Source organism: Heterodontus francisci, chromosome 41 (assembly GCF_036365525.1).
Source record: "Heterodontus francisci isolate sHetFra1 chromosome 41, sHetFra1.hap1, whole genome shotgun sequence".
Lineage (NCBI taxonomy): Eukaryota > Metazoa > Chordata > Chondrichthyes > Heterodontiformes > Heterodontidae > Heterodontus > Heterodontus francisci.
In genome coordinates, this window is record NC_090411.1 from 37390940 (window position 1) to 37413389 (window position 22450).

Sequence of the window (22450 nt, forward strand, 5' to 3'; positions counted from 1 at the left end):
AGTACCTGTATCACAAACTTCACTTACTCTGGGGGGGACCCGACAGACTCTGGTGGAGTCAGTGCCGCTGTTCTCAGAGTAAGTCCGCTGGCGACTGCGCAAATAAAGTAATTGATTTTACCTACACATCCGACTCGGTATATTTACTGAACCAGACTGAAGGCAAAAAGAACTCAGATTTACATTTTGGTGTCAGAAGTGGGATCTCAACAGACGACCGCCGATCATCAGCGAAATCAGAATCAGACTAGTAGAGGACGGAGAGAGAGGAAATGGGCCACCAACGTGAGTAGTTGATGTGTGACCACGCCGGCTTTCCCCTGTCTCGTAGTCCGATAAAAGTTTGATCACTCGCTTATGGTCAGGTAAGATCATCTGGACGAGATCAATAATCAGTCTGGCGGATTAGAAAAGGTAAGGGTCAGTCGAAGTAGGTACGACTGAGGTTAAGGTTAAAGTAGGTCGTATTAAGCTACGGCTGAAGGGTGATTAAAGTCAGTGTCGTTTTAGAACGGCTGACACTCAGGTTCAGTCTGTTTCTTTAGAGGACGGCTGATGGGGACTGAGGTAGAATTAAAGTAGGTCGTATTGACTACGACTGAAGGGTGATTAAAGTCAGTGTCGTTTTAGAACGGCTGACACTCAGGTTCAGTCTGTTTCTTTAGAGGACGGCTGATGAGGACTGAGGTAGAATTAAAGTAGGTCGTATTGACTACGACTGAAGGTTAAAGTAGGTCGCGACTGAAGGTTATGCGAGGTTGTTTTAGAACGACTGAGATTAAGGTTTTATTTTTTATTGTGAGTAACTGTTTAGATAATTTGTAAGTAATAATAGTTTGTAATAATAGTTGTAATTATAGTTTGTGATAATAGTTGTGAATATGGGAAACTGTTTAGATAATACAAGTGATCCATCCTGCCCATTACAAGTACTGTGTGATAAATATCCGGATAAAGGGAAAGACTTCAGACAATTATCGGCAGCCTTAAATAAGAAATTAATAGACCAATGGCCCTTAGGGGGGGACAAAAGATTTGGAAGTGACTAAAAAAAAACCCAAGAAAAAATCTGGAAACAAAATAAAGGCAATAGGGCCAAAGAATTAATTGGATTATGGATACAATATTGTCAGGAGAAAAAAAAATAGAATCCTCCTATCAAGTTGGCACGAAAACGCCCTCAAATTAGGAATACCGATTAGTGAAGGGGGAAACCAAAAGACTCTAAAAATTCCCTGTCCCATGTTCGTCTCCTTGTGTGTGGTTCGTCCTTTGTTTGTGTTACTGTGTCTATTCGTTTTCTTGTGTCGTTTGTTTTCTTTCGTTTTAATGCTGCTTGATTCATAGAAAAGAACTAGGGTTTGAGAAAGTAGAGGAAGAATGGGCTTGACGGCTTGTAAGGAGGAAGGGTTGCCCCCGGGGACAAGTAAATCATGTCCTCTGGAGAAAAGCGACCCACGTCCGTTTGCCCCCTTGAGAAAGACGCAGAAGCGCCACGGTAAATATGTGTTTTAAAGATAGGTATGTTTTAGAGTAAAAACAAGTTACTGTGTCTTTGTTCTGTACAACTTGTGTTCTGTAAAACTGACTGTCGTTAACTCTTTGTTGTCTGGCCTTAATGATGACAGAATGAGTCTGTTACTTTTTCTATTTTTACAAGTGTATATTTTGTGGGAACCTTGAGTCATGTTTTGGTTGTGAATTAGTTGAACCTGTGTGTTCCTTGACATCGGGACAAGGGAATTTTGAAAGAGATTTGGTATTTTGAATTCGTAACCCATTACAGAAATCAATTTTCAAAGTTGTTTGGAATTGAATGAGTGTGAAAAGTGATTGTTGAGTGTGTTCATTTCGATTTAGTGTTGTGCACTCAGGAATGGGATATAAAATTGAATTATATTTTAAGTTAAAATTTTATTTTGATTTTAAAAGCTGGTTTTGCAACTGTGAAAAGGCAATGAACAATTTTCTAAGAGATAAGCTTCAGCCTTGAAGGTCTGAAGATGTTTGGCAGAAATCCAATTTGAAGTTTACAACTCCTGCTGTAATTGGAGTTCCAGTTTAAAATCTGTTCTAGTTTTTTTGAAGTTTAAATTAAAGACATGTTTTACTGACTGTTTTAAGTAGCAAATGTTAGGAATTGGATATTGGTCTAAGGGAGAGAAGGATAAACAAAGGAGATATAGGAAAGATTCTGTCTGTTTAAAGTTTGTTTAAGAAGCTGGTGTTAAATATTTTGTGTTAAGAATGTTAAATAACTTTTACTTTAGTTTTTGGTTTTATTACAGTCATTTGAAAAGGCGCCTGAAGAACAAGAAAAATGACGTAATTTACCTATCTTTTTTTTTAAAAGCACGTGCTATTCTGTTCTGTGTGTAGTTAATAAGTAGTATAAGTTAATAAGTCTGAATTGACTTAATACTATTAAGGTTAATTGACCTGTTTAAGTTGAAGAACTGGAAATTTCATTTGTTGCCACAATGAACTTTCAAGTTTATTATTTCATGTTTTGGAGGAGTCTTCGGTTCCGGACAGAGGACTCACTCATATAACATTGGCAGTTTTGATTTTAAATATTATTGCAGTGAATTGGAATTTGGAATCATCTTTGTTAAAAAAAATAATCATCCTTGGATTAGAAACCTCTTATAAAAGATGCAAAAAAATAAGTTTGGAAACAATTGGAGTTTAATCTAAAATGCTGTCTTTCCTGATGGAGATGGTTTCCTTTGAAGTTGATAATGTTACTAAAGATTTTGTTGTTTGAAAATCCTAAGGATAAAAAAAAACATTTAAAAAGGAGTTTAGTTCTTTTCCATTAAAAAAAGGTTACGTAAAGCGACGCAGCAGAGAATGCTTTGCTCCGCCCCCTTGGAGACAAGCAAGAAATTAACCCTGCTGCAACCATCCTTATCAATGAGACAAAGTGCTTGAGAAGGAGAGATAGTTGCAAGCACTTCTGTCTTTAACGTACAAAAAGTACAACCAAGTCTGGGCATAAGAAATTGGAATCGATAAACTAAATTAAATTGATATGAGTGGTTATTTAAAGCATTCAAAGGGAAATTTACTGTTATTTGAATTTGGAATAATCTGAGATGTCAAAAATCCAGTTTAATTTGGCAAGTTATTTAAGGAATTAAAATGTCATCGAAGGTAAAAAAAAAACATAAACAATATACACTAATGTCTGGAATCAAATGGAAATGTTTGATTTCTGTTTTAAGGAATTATTAATATAAATTGTAAAGGTTCTCCAGGGCTCAAAATGAAATAGAATTATAATTAATGGGAATTGGCAATCAGATCTGGCTGATGCAAGCGCTAATAAAGGAATTCTGGGGATAAACAAATAGTGAAATAAACAGCTAATTTCCAAGAAGCCTCGAATTTTCCAGTGAATGTCAGGAAAGTGTAGATAAGACTAGCAATTGATAGTTTTCTCTTGGAGCTATGAGTTTTTAAAGAGAGCTACATTTGAAAGTCTGGCCATAACCAGAGACATCAGGACCCTGCAGGGGGAGGTAAGCAAAGATCTCAGATAGACACCACCAGCACCCCCCCCTTTTTCATCACCGCTGATATTTGATCTTTTGATAACATCACCTGAGAGTTCAGAATATGTGGCATGACAGTGGAATACCAGTGTAAGTGTGCAGATGTGATTTGTTATTTTGAAAGCAGCGGAAGCATTTGTGGCATTTTCAACTTCAAAGACGAGCAACCCTAAGGATACTAAAAGGATTGAAAAAAAATAGATTAAAATGGAGTGTGGTTTTTTTCCGATCAGAGAAGGAAAAGGTTTTGTAACGTGACGCAGCTGAGACGATTTTGCTCCGCCCCTTGGGAAAAAAAACCCCGCTGCAGCTGCTGTTTTTCCATTTAATCCACCACACAATTTTGCATTGCTGAGAGTAAAATTTATACATATTGGACATTGTTAAATTTTAAATTTCTAAATTGACAGATAGAATTGGACAAATTAACCCATTGGGCTCAGGGGCAGAGCCACAGTGGATTCTTTGTGGGTTGTTTTTAAGCAGGTGACGACAGGCCATGTGAGAATTGATGCCACGGCAAAAGATCCAGCAGCTTTGAGAATTTAAGACCTTAATTGCAGACATCAAATATCACAGCATCTTTATCAATGAGACAATTTTCAGCATCTGCAGTATTTTGCTTTTATTTTAGTAGACAATTTAATCTACCAGGTGTGTCAGCTTTTGACAGCAAAGGCCCTCAAGGGACCTTTTGTGTCAAAATCATTGGGGGGGGTGTACAAGGGAAGGAGCCAACAATCAAACCAGCATTCAAAATTTATCAAACGGACAACAAGCTCCAATCACCCCGATTACCCCCACATTTTAATTACTAACAAGTAAGGTTACGACCCAACAGCCACAAGTGACTGGTCTCCCTTGCCCAGCCTTGACTACAGAATGGACTTGCGATAATAAAAACTAATAAAATTGTATATGATAACATAAAACTTGAGTTGGTACCGGTAATATTGAATATCTCAGATATCCAGCTACCTGGCTGGTGCCCTAAGAAGAACCGAGAGTTGTACAAGGTATTACTGTAACAATTGCTGAGACAGGAATTTGGTAATGAGGGAATAATAAAGGGAAAGAGACATAAACATAGCTCAGTGAATAACGCAGCCACAGTCCTTAATACGGGAACTTCAATTGTCAATACTATAGATTTGGAAAATGTGGACCAGAATGTTAGAACACTTAGTCAGCTAGTAAAGGATATTTTGAAAAAGGAACAAAAAGGACAGAGTGGTGTAGCTAAAGTAGGAAAGACTTGATGAATACGGTGACAGGAAGGGTGATGAGACTGCCAAGGTATGTCGTAGCAGGTAGTGAGGAAATAGGACCCGCAAGAGAAAGAGTTAAAGATTTGTGAAGGAGCTGTGCAGACAATTGCATAAGGTGAGGCAGGGGGTTCTATAGAAACATGATAGAGGAACAGACAAAGGTGCCTGTTGTGGGAGACAAAGTAATGGTAAAGGGAAGGGCCGAAAGAAATACATGGTACCAACTAAAAAAATATAATCAAGGGAATAATGGTAGTATTAATAGGCATTTGGACTATTATTAGATGGGTTACTAACTGGGCAAGGATTGTGGGGAACGAAACCCGAGTAAAACGGGACCATATAGATAATTTCAAAAGAGTAGAGATGATAAGAATATAAATTAACTCCTGGATTCCCCAGGACATGTTCGGTCCCCACAGGTAGACATGTATCCCTCATCGGAGGATACTCACAACATGGACAAGTACTAACACCTGGTGACCACCAGGGCAGTGTGTTTAAATTACAGATATAACCACTAGTGGCGAATGGGAAAGAACCGGACTGCAGTGGCTGTGGGGCCTGATGCTAATATCCGGAGAGGAAGAACAAAGACCCGGTAATGGATGCACAACGGATTAATGAAAGGAGTATTAATATGGACTATATGGAACTATGGGGCATTGCACAACATGTTGGATGGGAAGTGTGTACGGTGTTCCACAGATGACCGTGCTAACTGCGTGACCAGACAGAAAGGGGAAGGGGTAACTGAGAGCTGTGTCTTTGGAATTGTTTGTGCCCCTCCCATTGGGCAATAGATGATAAGGAAAGTTGAAAGGAACATGGATGTGTGTGGGTACATCGAGCCCAGGGGAAGCGTTGTATGATAATGTTAAACATGAGATTGTGCCTGCCCTGGTCAATATCTCAAATGCCGGGATATTGTACGGAACAGGCAAGAAATATAATAGTGTATTAAGTAAGATTGTAATGCAGCAGGCTGCCGATGCCATGGGTGCCACCAGATTTAGAGGCCAGGATCAGCTTTATAGAACAAAGAGAGGGATTGTTGTAGGGTATTCCCAAGCGCAGAGGCACCTGCAGTAAATATCATACTGTTTAAATATTATTTGAATAACCAGTAACATATATTAATGAACAGTGACATTTCAAATAATGAAAGTGTTTGTAGTACATATGGTCCATGGATGTTAGAACAAACGAAGGAAAATTGGAGGCAAATTGGTGCAGGACAGGTACCAGTTTGGATAAATTACACCCAGTCGGAGAATTTAGCTAGTCACACAAATGATAAAATTACCAGGTGCCAAATCAGAAAACTTAAAGTATGGAAAGATCAGGAATGTGTAAATACAGGATCTATGAGTATTGGAGTAGTGTTGGGAATACCTGTAATTCTGAGAGATAAGTTAGGGATGCAATTACACAAAGTAGAAAATACAGGAGTGATAAGGGGAAAGATTACATAAAATACAATGATATATTACCCTATGTTATGGAAATTGGAAAAGAGGTAATTGGAACAATATTGTCCATTGTCTGAGTGTAGTCTGAAAAACCAGGTGGTCATACATCCTCATCCTATATATAAAACAGCAGAATCAAAATGTGGGTTTAATGCCACTGTAAATTACACCATGGAGACTAGGAAAGCATTGTCAGAGCTAACCCATGTGGCCTAGATGGGAAAGGGGAGATATTGCTTAACCACCACAGCGAAGGAGTACCAGTATGGACATGAACGGACTTGGCCGGTGAGCAACAGTACATTTTGGTTCAACCCACAAATACCAACCCGAGTAGGGAAGATGAAGTTGGTACAGATACATAAGCAAAAGACAGAAACAATAACTGTGACAGAAAGTATTAAGGAGGATTTGACTATTCAGCCATTGCCCACACGCTTGGGTAAAGAGAGACAGCAGCTAGAAGTCATTACTGTAGTGTAATACAATTTGGAACAACAGTCGAAGATGCAACAAGATGAGATTGATGAGATAATTAATCCAACTGGCGGGAGGACTTATGGAACTGGGGGTCAGACGTGCAGATACACCCCTGGTTTAGAATTATCTCCCATGTCCTGATAGTGGTTTTGGGTATCATGGTGTTATATGTGACCTACTTAAATTGGCAACTTTAGAAATTAATTAGGCGATGTAAGAGGATGTATGAACACAGGTTGGACAGCTACCCAAAAAGGCAATCTGTATTCGAACTTACTCTATAAATGGATAGGCAATTAGTTATGCCACACAAGGGTAAATGTATAACCTATTCATATATTGTTAAAATGAATTAGTGAAAGATCAGTATACTCTAAGAATGAAATTGCGACTGTATTATGTTCGCACAATTAATTGATTATGTAATAGTGATGTTTAAATTGTGCTTTCTTCAATATTACACTGCTTATGCTTTTGCTTTGCAAATGAAATTGTAATTGTACAAGTGTATCACCTTTTATGTTGTAAGAAAGTAGCTGAAGCCCCTGCACAACTTATGCCTTTACAGAGTTCCCGCAGGCCCCTCTTATGGCACAAGCAGGCAACGTATTGAGTGCGACCCCTCTGGGTGTTGAAGGCTGTTTCTAGACAAATAGAGACCATTAAATACACCTAGGTGGGATCAAGGGATTGACTTTTTAAAATGTTTTGAAGAATCGAACGAGGGACTGCGAGAACAGAATTTAGATTTTAGAATTTTTAAGAACAGAATTACATGGGAACATTTAAGATGAAACAATTAATCAGTCATGTATTGCTAACAAGCTAGCTTCAGTGCTGTAGGGAGGGACAGCTTATCAGAAATGACTTCATAACTTCAGGGCTGCAGAGGCAACTTGGCCTTGCAGCTGGTACAGCGAGAGAGCGAGACATTGTACTTCAACAACACTCTTCTTATCACCCAGACATGACAATCCTAGGGAAAGGCTAGAATGAAAAACATACCGACCAGGCTAATACACGCCCCCTTGTTAGAGGGTGGCTCAGCCTACCCTTCTGATTCAGCAGTTGCTGAGTTTTTTATATTTGCTTTTATATTATACTGTTTAAGTATCATTTGAATAAATAGATCCATATAATCCTAGTGAATATATATATATATATATCTTCTTTGGGCCTCCTTATCTCGAGAGACAATGGATACGCGCCTGGAGGTGGTCAGTGGTTTGTGAAGCAGCGCCTGGAGTGGCTATAAAGGCCAATTCTGGAGTGACAGGCTCTTCCACAGGTGCTGCAGAGAAATTTGTTTGTTGGGGCTGTTGCACAGTTGGCTCTCCCCTTGCGCCTCTGTCTTTTTTCCTGCCAACTACTAAGTCTCTTCGACTCGCCACTATTTAGCCCTGTCTTTATGGCTGCCCGCCAGCTCTGGCGAATGCTGGCAACTGACTCCCACGACTTGTGATCAATGTCACACGATTTCATGTCACGTTTGCAGACGTCTTTATAACGGAGACATGGACGGCCGGTGGGTCTGATACCAGTGGCGAGCTCGCTGTACAATGTGTCTTTGGGGATCCTGCCATCTTCCATGCGGCTCACATGGCCAAGCCATCTCAAGCGCCGCTGACTCAGTAGTGTGTATAAGCTGGGGGTGTTGGCCGCTTCAAGGACTTCTGTGTCGGAGATATAGTCCTGCCACCTGATGCCAAGTATTCTCCGAAGGCAGCGAAGATGGAATGAATTGAGACGTCGCTCTTGGCTGGCATACGTTGTCCAGGCCTCGCTGCCGTAGAGCAAGGTACTGAGGACACAGGCCTGATACACTCGGACTTTTGTGTTCCGTGTCAGTGCGCCATTTTCCCACACTCTCTTGGCCAGTCTGGACATAGCAGTGGAAGCCTTACCCATGCGCTTGTTGATTTCTGCATCTAGAGACAGGTTACTGGTGATAGTTGAGCCTAGGTAGGTGAACTCTTGAACCACTTCCAGAGCGTGGTCGCCAATATTGATGGATGGAGCATTTCTGACATCCTGCCCCATGATGTCGTATATATATATAATCATATAATAAGTTGATCAGTAGAGAGAAGGTTATCATAGAATGATAAAAGGGGGGAATGTGGAAGTGAGCAGAACGACATGGCACTATGCTAGATGGGAAATATAGCCAAGTTAGGAGTAGTCACTTTGCTGAGCTCTGATGAAATGATTTAAAGCTTGAGAAACTGCAATGAAATAGTTAAAAGTAAAGGCTGAGAGTGTGAGATCGTATAAACTTACAGGCACTGGTAATTGCAAGGACATTTGTTCATTCATGACTTGATTGTGTGACTCCTTGTGGTTTGGAACAAATGGATTCCTGTGAGAGATGCTGGCCATCCCTGTGTGAGTGATGATAAGGAATGAAAGGCCACACTATCACTGTATACTGTTGCTGCTTGGTGTTACTTCATGATGTGACTTGATAGAGATTACAGGATCCCAGGACTTATGACAATTGTGGGAAGCAAAAGCAGTATCTGTGGGAATCAAAAGCAGTATCTTGTTTCTAACTCTGCTTCCTTTGCTAATTGCCTTAATGTCTGTTTTCTTTTAATCTTGCTGGTACAAAACGATATTTTATTAGTAACAAGTATGTATTGAGAATGGAGTGTATTGTAACCTCAGTAACAGATGTACTGCATGTCACCACGTGGGTGAAGTCGAATTGTACCGCACTGATTGGTTAAACAAGGAGGTGTAGCATGAATCTTAATGTATAAACAGTAGTACCTGTATCACAAACTTCACTTACTCTGGGGGGGGACCCGACAGACTCTGGTGGAGTCAGTGCCGCTGTTCTCAGAGTAAGTCCGCTGGCAACTGCGCAAATAAAGTAATTGATTTTACCTACACATCCGACTCGTATATTTACTGAACCAGACTGAAGGCAAAAAGAACTCAGATTTACACTTTCAGAAGGCTTTTGACAAAGTCCCACATAAGAGATTAGCGTGCAAAATTAAAGCGCATGGGATTGGGGGTGTAGTGTATTGCGATGGATAAAAAATTGGTTGGCAGACAGGAAACAAAGAGTAGGGATAAATGGGTCTTTTTCCAAATGGCAGGCAGTGACTAGTGGGGTACCACAGGGAGCGGTGCTAGGACCCCAGCTATTCACAATATACATTAATGATTTAGATGAGGGAACTAAATGTAATATCTCCAAATCTGCAGATGACACAAAGCTGGGTGGGAGGGTGAGTTGTGAGGAGGATGCAGAGAGACTTCAGGGTGATTTGGACAAGTTGAGTGAGTGGGCAAATGCATGGCAGATGCAGTATAATGTGGATAAATGTGAGATTATCCACTTTGGTAGTAAAAACAGGAAGGCAGATTATTATCTGAACGGCTATAAACTGAGAGAGGGGACTATGCAATGAGACCTGGATGTTCTCGTACACCAGTCGCTGAAGGTAAGCATGCAGGTCCAACAGGCAGTAAAAAAGGCAAATGGTATGTTGGCCTTCATAGCGATAAGATTTGAGTACAGGAGCAGGGATGTCTTGCTGCAATTATACAGCAGGGTCCAGGAGCGAGAGATCCCCAGCTTTGGTGAGGCCACACCTGGAATATTGTGTGAAGTTTTGGTCTCCTTATCTGAGGAAGGATGCTCTTGCAGGGAGGGAGTGCAGTGAAGGTTTACCAGACTGATTCCTGGGATGGCGGGACTGACGTATGAGGAGAGATTGAGTCGGTTAGGATTGTATTCAATAGAGTTCAGAAGAGTGAGAGGGGGGATCTCATAGAAACCTATAAAATTTTAACAGGACTTGACAGGGTAGATGCAGGAAGGATGTTCCCGATGGTGGGGGAGGCCAGAACCAGGGGTCATAATCTAAGGATACGGGATAAACCTTTCAGGACTGAGATGAGGAGAAATTTCTTCACCCAGAGAGTGGTGAGCCTGTGGAATTCACTACCACAGAAAGCAGTTGAGGCCAAAACATTGTATGTTTTCAAGAAGGAGTTAGATATAGCTCTTGGGTTTAAAGGGATCAAAGGATATGGGGCGAAAGCAAGAACAGGTTACTGAGTTGGATGATCAGCCATGATCATAATGAACGGCAGAGCAGGCTGGAAGGGCTGATTGGCCTACTCCTGCTCCTATTTTCTATGTTTCTGCAGCACTCTGACCCTGCAAATACTGATACTCTCAGTGCCCCCTGGAAGTACTGACACGCTCCCAGGATCCCCTGTAAATAATAATGCACTCTTGGAGAATCACCTGTAGATACTGACACATCTGCAGGGGGGAATCTCCTGTAAATAACCGACACCCTCCAGAAACCACCTGCAATTACTAGCACACTCTTGGGGATACTTGTACTCCTAAGAATTAGAATTAGAATTAGAATATTACAGCGCAGTACAGGCCCTTCGGCCCTCGATGTTGCGCCGATCATCTGACCTACACTATTCCATTTACATCCATATGTCTATCCAATGACCACTTAAATGCCCTTAAAGTTGGCTTAAGCTGAGACTGTTCCAGATAAAAGAGAAAAAGAGATAGAATGATCAAAATGGATGTGACAGATTCTGTAGCCCAGAGGTGACAGATGGCTTGACCATTGCGAGGAAGAATAAACTACCTGTACCTCCAAAAGAGTTGCATAGTGCTGCTAACATCCTCACTGGAGATTCTTCTTTCCTGGACCCCACTGTAGGTGGGGATCTCTCGTTCCTGGGGCCTGCTGTAGCTGGGTATCTCTCGCTCCTGGGGCCTGCTGTAGCTGGGGATCTCTCGCTCCTGGGCCCTGCTGTAGCTGGGGATCTCTCGCTCCTGGGCCTGGCTGTAGCTGGGGATCTCTCGCTCCTGGGCCCTGCTGTAGCTGGAGAATGTTTGCACCTGGGACCTGCTGCAGCTGGGGATCTCTCCCTTCTGGGCCCGACTGTAGCTGAGGATCTCTCTCTCCTGACACCTGCTGTAGCTGGGGATCTCTCGCTCCTGGGCCCTGCTGTAGCTGGAGAACGTTTGTTCCTGGGCCTGGCTGTAGCTGGGGCCGTTGCAGAATGCTGCGTGTTCCACTATTTGATCAGCAAGGAAATAGTGACGACACAGTGGGCATTCCCACACCTCTGCTGCTGCTGCTGTTTCCTGAGACTTTTCTGGAGAAACAAAAGCAGAAACAAAAATAAGAGGATGGCCAGGATTATCAAATACCTCCGCATCCCCAGTGAGAGTCAGTATCTATAGAACCCGTTACCCAATGAGAGTCAGTATCCATGGAACCCATACTCAAGAGAGTCAGTACCATTGGAAACCATACCTCAGTGAGAGTCAGTATCCATGGAACCCATACCCCAGAGAGAGTCAGTACCAAAGGAACCCACACCTCAGAGAGAGTCAGTATCCATGGAACCCATATCCCAGAGTCAGTACCAATGGAACCCATACCGCAGAGAGAGTCAGTACCAACGGAACCCATACCTCAGTGAGAGTCAGTATCCATTGAACCCATACCCCAGAGAGACAGTATCCATGGAACTCGTACCCCAGAGAGAGTCAGTATCTATGGGATCCGTACCCAAGTGAATGTCAGTACGAATGGAAACCATACCCCAGAGAGAGTCAGTATCCATGGAACCCATACCCCAGAGAGACAGTATCCATGGAACCCATACCCCAGAGAGACAATATCCATGGAACCCATACCCCAGAGAGAGTCAGGACCAATGGAACCCATACCACAGAGAGAGTCAGTATCCATGGAACCATACCCCAGAGAGAGTTAGTATCCATGGAACCCATACCCCAGAGAGACAATATCCATGGAACCCATACCCCAGAGAGAGTCAGGACCAATGGAACCCATACCACAGAGAGAGTCAGTACCAATGGAACCCATACCCCATAGAGAGTCAGTTTCCATTGAACCCATACCCCAGAGAGACAGTATCCATGGAACTCGTACCCCAGAGAGAGTCAGTATCTATGGGATCCGTACCCTAGTGAATGTCAGTACGAATGGAACCCATACCCCAGAGAGAGTCAGTATCCATGGAACCCATACCCCAGAGAGACAGTATCCATGGAACCCATACCCCAGAGAGACAGTATCCATGGAACCCATACCCCAGAGAGAGTCAGTATCCATGGAACCATACCCCAGAGAGACAATATCCATGGAACCCATACCCCAGACAGTCAGTATCCATGGAACCCATACCCCAGAGAGTCAGTATCCATGGAACCTATACCCCAGAGTCAGAACCAATGGAACCCATACCCCAGTGAGAGTCAGTATCCATGGAACCCATACCCCAGAGAGAGTCAGTACCAATGGAACCCATACCCCAGAGAGAGTCAGTACCAATGGAACCCATACCCCAGAGAGAGTCAGTATCCATGGAACCCATAACACAGAGAGAGTCAGTACCAATGGAACCCATACCCCAGAGAGAGTCAGTACCAATGGAACCCATACCCCAGAGAGAGTCAGTATCCATGGAACCCATAACACAGAGAGAGTCAGTACCAATGGAACCCATACCCCAGAGAGTCAGTATCCATGGAACCTATACCCCAGAGTCAGAACCAATGGAACCCATACCCCAGTGAGAGTCAGTATCCATGGAACCCATACCCCAGAGAGAGTCAGTACCAATGGAACCCATACCCCAGAGAGAGTCAGTATCCATGGAACCCATAACACAGAGAGAGTCAGTACCAATGGAACCCATACCCCAGACAGAGTCAGTACCAATGGAACCCATACCCCAGAGAGAGTCAGTATCCATGGAATCCGTACCCTAGTGAATGTCAGTACCAATGGAACCCATACCCCAGTGAGAGTCAGTATCCATGGAACCCATAACACAGAGAGAGTCAGTACCAATGGAACCCATACCCCAGAGAGAGTCAGTATCCATGGAACACAGACCCCAATGAGAGTCAGTATCCATGGAACCCATACCCCAGAGAGAGGGTCAGTACCAATGGAACCCATACCCCAGAGAGAGTCAGTACCAAGGGAACTCATACCCCAGAGAGAGTCAGTACCAAGGGAACTCATACCCCAGAGAGAGTCAGTACCAATGGAACCCATACCCCAGAGAGTCAGTATCCATGGAACCTATACCCCAGAGTCAGAACCAATGGAACCCATACCCCAGTGAGAGTCAGTATCCATGGAACCCATACCCCAGAGAGAGTCAGTACCAATGGAACCCATACCCCAGAGAGAGTCAGTATCCATGGAACCCATAACACAGAGAGAGTCAGTACCAATGGAACCCATACCCCAGACAGAGTCAGTACCAATGGAACCCATACCCCAGAGAGAGTCAGTATCCATGGAATCCGTACCCTAGTGAATGTCAGTACCAATGGAACCCATACCCCAGTGAGAGTCAGTATCCATGGAACCCATAACACAGAGAGAGTCAGTACCAATGGAACCCATACCCCAGAGAGAGTCAGTATCCATGGAACACAGACCCCAGAGAGAGGGTCAGTACCAATGGAACCCATACCCCAGAGAGAGTCAGTACCAAGGGAACTCATACCCCAGAGAGAGTCAGTACCAATGGAACCCATACCCCAGAGAGAGTCAGTACCAAGGGAACTCATACCCCAGAGAGAGTCAGTATCCAAGGATTCCGTACCCTAGTGAATGTCAGTACCAATGGAACCCATACCCCAGTGAGAGTCAGTACCAATGGAACTCATACCCCAGAGAGTCAGTATCCAAGGATTCCGTACCCTAGTGAATATCAGTACCAATGTAACCCATACCCCAAAGAGCGTCGGTGCCAATGGAACCCATACCCCAGAGAGAGTCAGTACTAATGGAACCCATACCCCAGAGAGAGTCAGTATCCATGGAATCCGTACCCTAGTGAATGTCAGTACCAATGGAACCCATACCCCAGAGAATCAGTACCATGGAATCCGTACCCCAGTTAGAGTCAGTCTCTATGGAACCCATACCCCAGAGAGAGTCAGTATCCATGGAACCCGTACCCCAGTTAGAGTCAGTCTATATGGAACCCATACCCCAGAGAGAGTCAGTATCCACAGAACCTGTACCCCAGTGAGAGTTAGTATCCATAGAGCCCGTACACCAGTGAGAGTCAGTACCAATGGAACCCATACCCCAGAGAGTCAGTATCCATGGAATCCGTACCCTAGTGAATGTCAGTACCAATGGAACTCATACCCCAGAGAGAGTCAGTATCCATGGAACCCATACCCCAGTTAGAGTCAGTCTCTATGGAACCCATACCCCAGAGAGAGTCAGTATCCATGGAACCCGTACCCCAGTTAGAGTCAGTCTATATGGAACCCATACCCCAGAGAGAGTCAGTACCAAAAGGAACCCACACCTCAGTGAGAGTCAGTATCCATGGAAACCATACCCCATAGAGAGTCAGTATCCATGGAATCCGTACCCCAGAGAGTCAGTACCAATGGAACCCATATCCCTGTGAGAGTCAGTATCCATGGAACCCATACCCCAGAGAGAGTCAGTATCCATGGAACCCATACCCCAGAGAGAGTCATTACTAATGGAACCCATACCCCAGAGAGTCAGTACCAATGGAACCCATACCCCAGAGAGAGTAAGTATCCATGGAACCCATATCCCTGTGAGAGTCAGTATCCATGGAACCCATACCCCAGTGAGAGTCAGTATGTTTGGAACCCGTACCCCAGTGAGAGTCAGTATCCATGGAACCCATATCCAGAGAGTCAGTATCCATTGAACCCATACCCCATAGAGAGTCAGTATCCATGGACTCCGTACCCCAAAGAGAGTCAGTACCAATGGAACCCATATCCCTGTGAGAGTCAGTATCCATGGAACCCATACCCCAGAGAGAGTCAGTACCAATGGAACCCATACCCCAGAGAGAGTCAGTAGCCATGGAACACCCACTCCAGTGAGAGTCACTGTCCATGGAACCCATACCCCAGAGAGAGTCAGTATCCATGGAACCCATACCCCGTAGAGAGTCAGTATCCATGGAATCCGTACCCCAGAGAGTCCGTACCAATGGAACCCATATCCCTGTGAGAGTCAGTATCCATGGAACCCATATCCCTGTGAGAGTCAGTATCCATGGAACCCATACCCCAGAGAGTCAGTATCCATGGAACCCATACCCCAGAGAGAGTCAGTACCAATGGAACCCATACCCCAGAGAGAGTCAGTACCAATGGAACCCATATCCCTGTGAGAGTCAGTATGTTTGGAACCCGTACCCCAGTGAGAGTCAGTATCCATGGAACCCATATCTAGAGAGAGTCAGTATCCATGGAACCCATACCCCAGAGAGAGTCAGTATCCATGGAACCCATACCCCATAGAGAGTCAGTATCCATGGAACCCATATCCCTGTGAGAGTCAGTATCCATGGAACCCATACCCCATGAGAGTCAGTATGTTTGGAACCCGTACCCCAGTGAGAGTCAGTATCCATGGAACCCATATTTAGAGAGAGTCAGTATCCATGGAACCCATACCCCAGAGAGAGTCAGTACCAATGGAACCCATAGCCCAGAGAGAGTCAGTACCAATGGAACCCATACCCCAGAGAGAGTCAGTAGCCATGGAACACCCACTCCAGTGAGAGTCACTGTCCATGGAACCCATACCCCAGAGAGAGTCAGTATCCATGGAACCCATACCCCATAGAGAGTCAGTATCCATGGAATCCGTACCCCAGAGAGTCCGTACCAATGGAACCCATATCCCTGTGAGAGTCAGTATCCATGGAACCCATATCCCTGTGAGAGTCAGTATCCATGGAACCCATACCCCAGAGAGTCAGTATCCATGGAACCCATACCCCAGAGAGAGTCAGTACCAATGGAACCCATACCCCAGAGAGAGTCAGTACCAATGGAACCCATATCCCTGTGAGAGTCAGTATGTTTGGAACCCGTACCCCAGTGAGAGTCAGTATCCATGGAACCCATATCTAGAGAGAGTCAGTATCCATGGAACCCATACCCCAGAGAGAGTCAGTATCCATGGAACCCATACCCCATAGAGAGTCAGTATCCATGGACTCCGTACCCCAAAGAGAGTCAGTACCAATGGAACCCATATCCCTGTGAGAGTCAGTATCCATGGAACCCATATCCCTGTGAGAGTCAGTATCCATGGAACCCATACCCCAGAGAGAGTCAGTACCAATTGAACCCATACCCCAGAGAGTCAGTACCAATGGAACCCATACCCCAGAGAGAGTAAGTATCCATTGAACCCATATCCCTGTGAGAGTCAGTATCCATGGAACCCATACCCCAGTGAGAGTCAGTATGTTTGGAACCCGTACCCCAGTGAGAGTCAGTATCCATGGAACCCATATCCCTGTGAGAGTCAGTATCCATGGAACCCATACCCCAGTGAGAGTCAGTATGTTTGGAACCCGTACCCCAGTGAGAGTCAGTACCAATGGAACCCATACCCCAGAGAGAGTCAGTAGCCATGGAACACCCACTCCAGTGAGAGTCACTGTCCATGGAACCCATACCCCAGAGAGAGTCAGTACCAATGGAACCCATACCCCAGAGAGTCAGTACCAATGGAACCCATACCCCAGAGAGAGTCAGTATCCATGGAACCCATACCCCAGTGAAAGTCAGTATGTATGGAACCCATACCCCAGAGAGAGTCAGTATCCATGGAACCCATACCCCAGTGAGAGTCAGTATGTATGGAACCCGTATCCCTGTGAGAGTTAGTGTCTGTGAAACCAGTAGTGTATATGAAATCCAGTGAGAGTCAGCACCTTCAGAAACAGTCTCCCAGTGAGAGTCAGCAGCTTCAGGGACTGTCCCCCAGTGAGAGAGTCTGAGTAGTAGGAGACACATTTGGAGATAATGTGGTACCAGGGAGAAAATTGGGTCTTTCACAATAACTTCACTGACACCTCAGGCAGCTGCTGATGGTACCTGTGCTGGAGTGTGGAACTGCAGACATATCTGATGAGACATCAAAACCCACTTCATTCAAGTGTTGGTGGAAGTAACTGGTGCAAGTTGCAGGTTGATAATCCTCACCTTGGATCAGCTGAAAGAGAAGCAACACTAACCTCCAATAAACACCCCTGACAGCAAACTCTGGCCAACTCTCATCCAACACAGGCCCACACACGAAAAGGAATTGCTGCAACCTGACAATTTTACTATCTCTCACATTCACTGTGAAAATTGTTGCACCATGAATATGAATTGGTCTAGAACAGAATTGGCTCAGTTATAATACTTCCCATGACTGAATAGTTGCCAACACGGACTGACTGGGCTCATACATGTGCCTGACTTGTGGAGCTACTGCAGTGTGACCAGTGCCCATGAATCTAAACCCTAGCAAGAGTCAATGTACTCAGGAGGAGTGGTAGATGCTGGGCTGAGAATAAGACTGGGTTTGAACTACCAGTTGGAATTCTGATCGAGCCGTAGTGCCACTGGTCTCTAGCAACACAGCAGCATCCTCATATAAAAGTCACTGTTACTGCAATTGTTAATAGACTGATACAGTGCAGGAGACCATTTGGCCCTTCATGCCTGTGCCAGCTCTTTGAAAGCGCTTTTTAAAAAATTCATTCATGGGTTGTGGGCGTCGCTGGCCAGGCCAGCATTTATTGTCCATCCCTAAATGCCCTTGAGTAGGTGGTGGTGAGCTGCCTTCTTGAACCGCTGCAGTCGATGTGGGGTAGGTACACCCTCTGTGCTGTTAGGAAGGGAGTTCCAGGATTTTGACCCAGCGACAGTGAAGGAACGGCGATATAGTTCCAAGTCAGGATGGTGTGTGACTTGGACGAGAACTTGCAGGTGGTGGTGTTCCCATGCATTTGCTGCCCTTGTCCTTCTAGTTGGTAGAGGTCGCGGGTTTGGAAGGTGCTGTCTAAGGAGCCTTGGTGCGTTGCTGCAGTGAATCTTGTAGATGGTACACACTCCTGCCACTGTACGTTAGTGGTGGAGGGAGTGAATGTTTGTAGATGGGGTGCCAATCAAGCGGGCTGCTTTGTCCTGGATGGTGTTGAGCTTCTTGAGTGTTGTTGGAGCTGCACCCATCCAGGCAAGTGGAGGGTATTCCATCACACTCCTGACTTGTGTCTTGTAGATGGTGGACAGGCTTTGGGGAGTCAGGAGGCGAGTTACTCGCCGCAGGATTTCTAGCCTCTGACCTGCTCTTGCAGCCACGGTATTTATATGGCTACTCCAGTTCAGTTTCTGGTCAATCGTAGCCCCTAGGATGTTGATAGTGGGGGATTCAGCTATTGTAATGCCATTGAATGTCATGGGGAGATGGTTAGATTCTCTCGTTGGAGATGGTCATTGCCTGGCACTTGTGTGGCGCGAATGTTACTTGCCACGTATCAGCCCAAGCCTGGATATTGCCCAAGTCTTGCTGCATTTCTACATGGACTGCTTCAGTATCTGAGGAGTCACGAATGATGCTGAACATTGTGCAATCATCAGTGAACATCCCCACTTCTGACCTTATGATTGAAGGAAGGTCATTGCAGAAGCAGCTGAAGATGGTTGGGGCTAGGATACTACACTGAGGAACTCCTGCAATGATGTCCTGGAGCTCAGATGATTGACCTCCAACAACCACAATCATCTTCCTTTGTGCTAGGTATGACTCCAGCCAGCGGAGGGTTTTCCCCCGGATTCCCATTGACCTCAGTTTTGCTAGGGCACCTTGATGCCATACTCGGTCAAATGCTGCCTTGATGTCAAGGGCAGTCACTCTCCCCTCACCTCTTGAGTTCAGCTTTTTTGTCCATGTTTGAACCAAGGCTGTAATGAAGTTCAGGAGCTGAGTGGCCCTGGCGGAACCCAAATTGAGCAGCACTGAGCAGGTTATTGCTAAGCAAGCGCCGCTTTATGGCACTGTTGATGACACCTTCCATCACTTTACTGATGATTGAGAGTAGGCTGATGGGGCGATAATTGGCTGCGTTGGATTTGTCCTGCTTTTTGTGTACAGGACATACCTGGGCAATTTTCCACAATGCAGGGTAGATGCCAGTGTTGTAGCTGTACTGGAACAGCTTGGCTAGGGGCATGGCAAGTTCTGGAGCACAGGTCTTCAGTACTATTGCCGGAATATTGTCAGGACCCATAGCCTTTGCAGTATCCAGTGCCTTCAGTCATTTCTTGATATCACGCGGAGTGAATCGAATTGGCTGATGTCTGGCATCTGTACTGCTGGGGACTTCAGGAGGAGGCCGAGATGGATCATCAACTAAGCACTTCTGGCTGAAGATTGTTGCAAATGCTTCAGCTTTATCTTTCGCACTGAGGTGAGGGCAGCACAGTGGCGCAGTGGTTAGCAGCGCAGCCTCACAGCTCCAGCGACCCAGGTTCGATTCTGGGTACTGCCTGTGTGGAGTTTGCAAGTTTTCCCTGTGACTGCGTGGGTTTTCGCCGGGTGCTCCAGTTTCCTCCCATAGTTGATAGGTTGATAGGTAAATTGGCCATTATAAATTGCCCCTAGTATAGGTAGGAGAATTGTGGGGATGTGGTAGGAATACGGGATTAATGTAGGATTAGTATAAATGGGTGGTTGTTAGTCAGCACAGACTCAGTGGGCCGATGGGCATGTTTCAGTGCTGTATCTCTAAATAAAAATAAAAATGTGCTGGGCTCCCCCATCATTGAGGATGAGGATATCTGTGGAGCCACCTCCTCCAGTTAGTTGTTTAATTGTCCAGCACCATTCACGGCTGAATGTGGCAGGACTGCAGAGCTTAGATCTGATTCGTTGGTTATGGGATCGCTTAGCTCTGTCTATCGCATGCTGCTTATGCAGTTTGGCACGCAGATGGTCCTGTGTTGTAGCTTCACCAGGTTGACACCTCATTTTTAGGTATGCTTGGTGCCGTTCCTGGCATGCCCTCCTGCACTCTTCATTGAATCAGGGTTGGTCTCCTAGCTGGATGGTAATGGTAGAGTGGGGAATATGCCGGGCCATGAGGTTACAGATTGTGGTTGAGTACAATTCTGCTGCTGCTGATGGCCCACAGCGCCTCATGGATGCCCAGTTTTTCACTCACTGCTGTTTCCCCAAAGCCCTGTAAATATTTTCTCCACAAGTATTTATTGAATTCCATTTTGACAGTTTTTACTGAATCTGCTTCCACCGCCCTTTCAGGCAGCGCATTCCAGATCACAACTCAAAAAAGTTTTTCATGTCGCCTTCAGTTCTTTTGCCAATCACCTTAAATCCGTGTACTCTGGTTACCCACCATTCTTCCACTGGAAACAGTTTTTCCTTATGTATATCAAAATCCTTCATGATTTTGAACACTTCTATCAAATCTCTAAGGAGGGGATGGGAAACTGAACCCCATTCCCGTCCCTATCACATTCCCACCCCCCACAGAAACCCATGAAGTATGGAGCTTTTGCGATAAAGGTCCATCCATTAATTATGGAGTCTTTCAGGTCTATGAGCTGTGGGGTTCATGGGATATGGGTCATTGAGGTACACATCTGAGAGCTACAGGTCTGTGCGGTATGAGGTACACATTCATGGGATATGAATCAGTGTTCAGTTCTGGGCTTCAGTTGTGTGTGGAGTGCAGGTATATGGGGTGTGGCCTATGCATTCATGGTGCCTGTATCATATGAATCAGTGGATATGAGGTACACAGGTCCATAAAATATGTGTCATTGGAGTATGGGTCCCAGTGGTTCTGATCTATAGTATATAAATCTATAGGCCCATAGAGCCGGTACCTCATGGGATCTGTGGTGCGAAGGCCCATGGGGTCCACAATGTAGTCGCAGCGGAGGTAAGGGTCTGAACTGTGGGTCCAGGGAATCCATGAGGTAGATATCAATGGGTATTGGATGCATAAAGCGTGGGGCCTATGGGGCGCATATCTATAGGGTTGGGGTACTTTCAGGTAAACGTTAGACCCCCGAAAACCACTATGAAGTAAGCTGCACAATATTTGGATGGGCACCATCTATAAAGCAATGCAGAAAAAGTATAAAATCTACTCACTGCACTCGAAGCTGCTCCTTCTTGAGTCAACACTCCTCAAAAACAGAAATGAAAGTCAATGATTTCTGTCAAGCCTTAGTTTCCATTAATTACATTCCAGTGTTAAATATAGTTTAATGAGTTATTTATGTGTTGAGTTACAACCACACAATAACCACTCAATTCCTTCCCATTCACCCAGTTACTTTGAGTCAGTCTGTTGTTCTATAGGTAAAATGCATGAGCTGTTTTGTGCGAAGTAAGATCCCAAAAACCAACAAAGCCATTAATGAGCAGTTATGTTATTTTTAGAGTGTTGGTAGAGGGAGGAACATTGGCCATGAGATCAGGAGAACTCCCTGCTCATTCACTCACGCCATTAACATCCAACAGAACCACAGAACAAATGGAGCCATGTTTTAAACGTCTCATTCTCAAGGACAGCACCTCTGACAGTGCAGCAATCTGCCATTCCTGAATTGCAGGCTTAGCATGGATTTAATTCTAAAGTATTTAGTTTTCAGGGAATATTGTCCTGTGGCACAGACGATTACAAGTCAATAGGGTTTGTGGGCCTAATCCTGGTCGAGCTGGGGGTCTGATCCCAGGGGAGGGCTGTGGGCCGGATCCCGGGGAAGGGCTGTGGGTCTGATCCCCTGGGAGGGCTGTGGGTC

The 22450-nt window shown here is 44.9% G+C and overlaps 1 protein-coding gene and 1 long non-coding RNA gene across 8 annotated transcripts in view; one reads left to right on the top strand and one right to left on the bottom strand.

The window, feature by feature from the left end:
* LOC137353506 (uncharacterized) overlaps nt 1–22450 on the top strand; it is a 691250-nt gene that overhangs the window by 571986 nt on the left and 96814 nt on the right. The window lies entirely within an intron of this gene.
* Nucleotides 1–22450, bottom strand: part of LOC137353503 (uncharacterized) — a 118232-nt gene that overhangs the window by 94253 nt on the left and 1529 nt on the right. For 2 of the 7 annotated variants that reach the window (XM_068019879.1, XM_068019881.1), the window contains exons 2-4: nt 21798–21829; nt 17726–17843; nt 11412–11928 (exon numbers count right to left, since the gene is read on the bottom strand). In XM_068019879.1, coding sequence (XP_067875980.1) covers nt 11412–11928; nt 17726–17843; nt 21798–21829 — 667 coding nt within the window. Of the gene's footprint in view, nt 1–11411; nt 11929–17725; nt 17844–21797; nt 21833–22450 lie in introns of all 7 variants that reach the window. The other 5 variants (XM_068019883.1, XM_068019878.1, XM_068019880.1 and 2 more) reach the window with 4 other exon arrangements.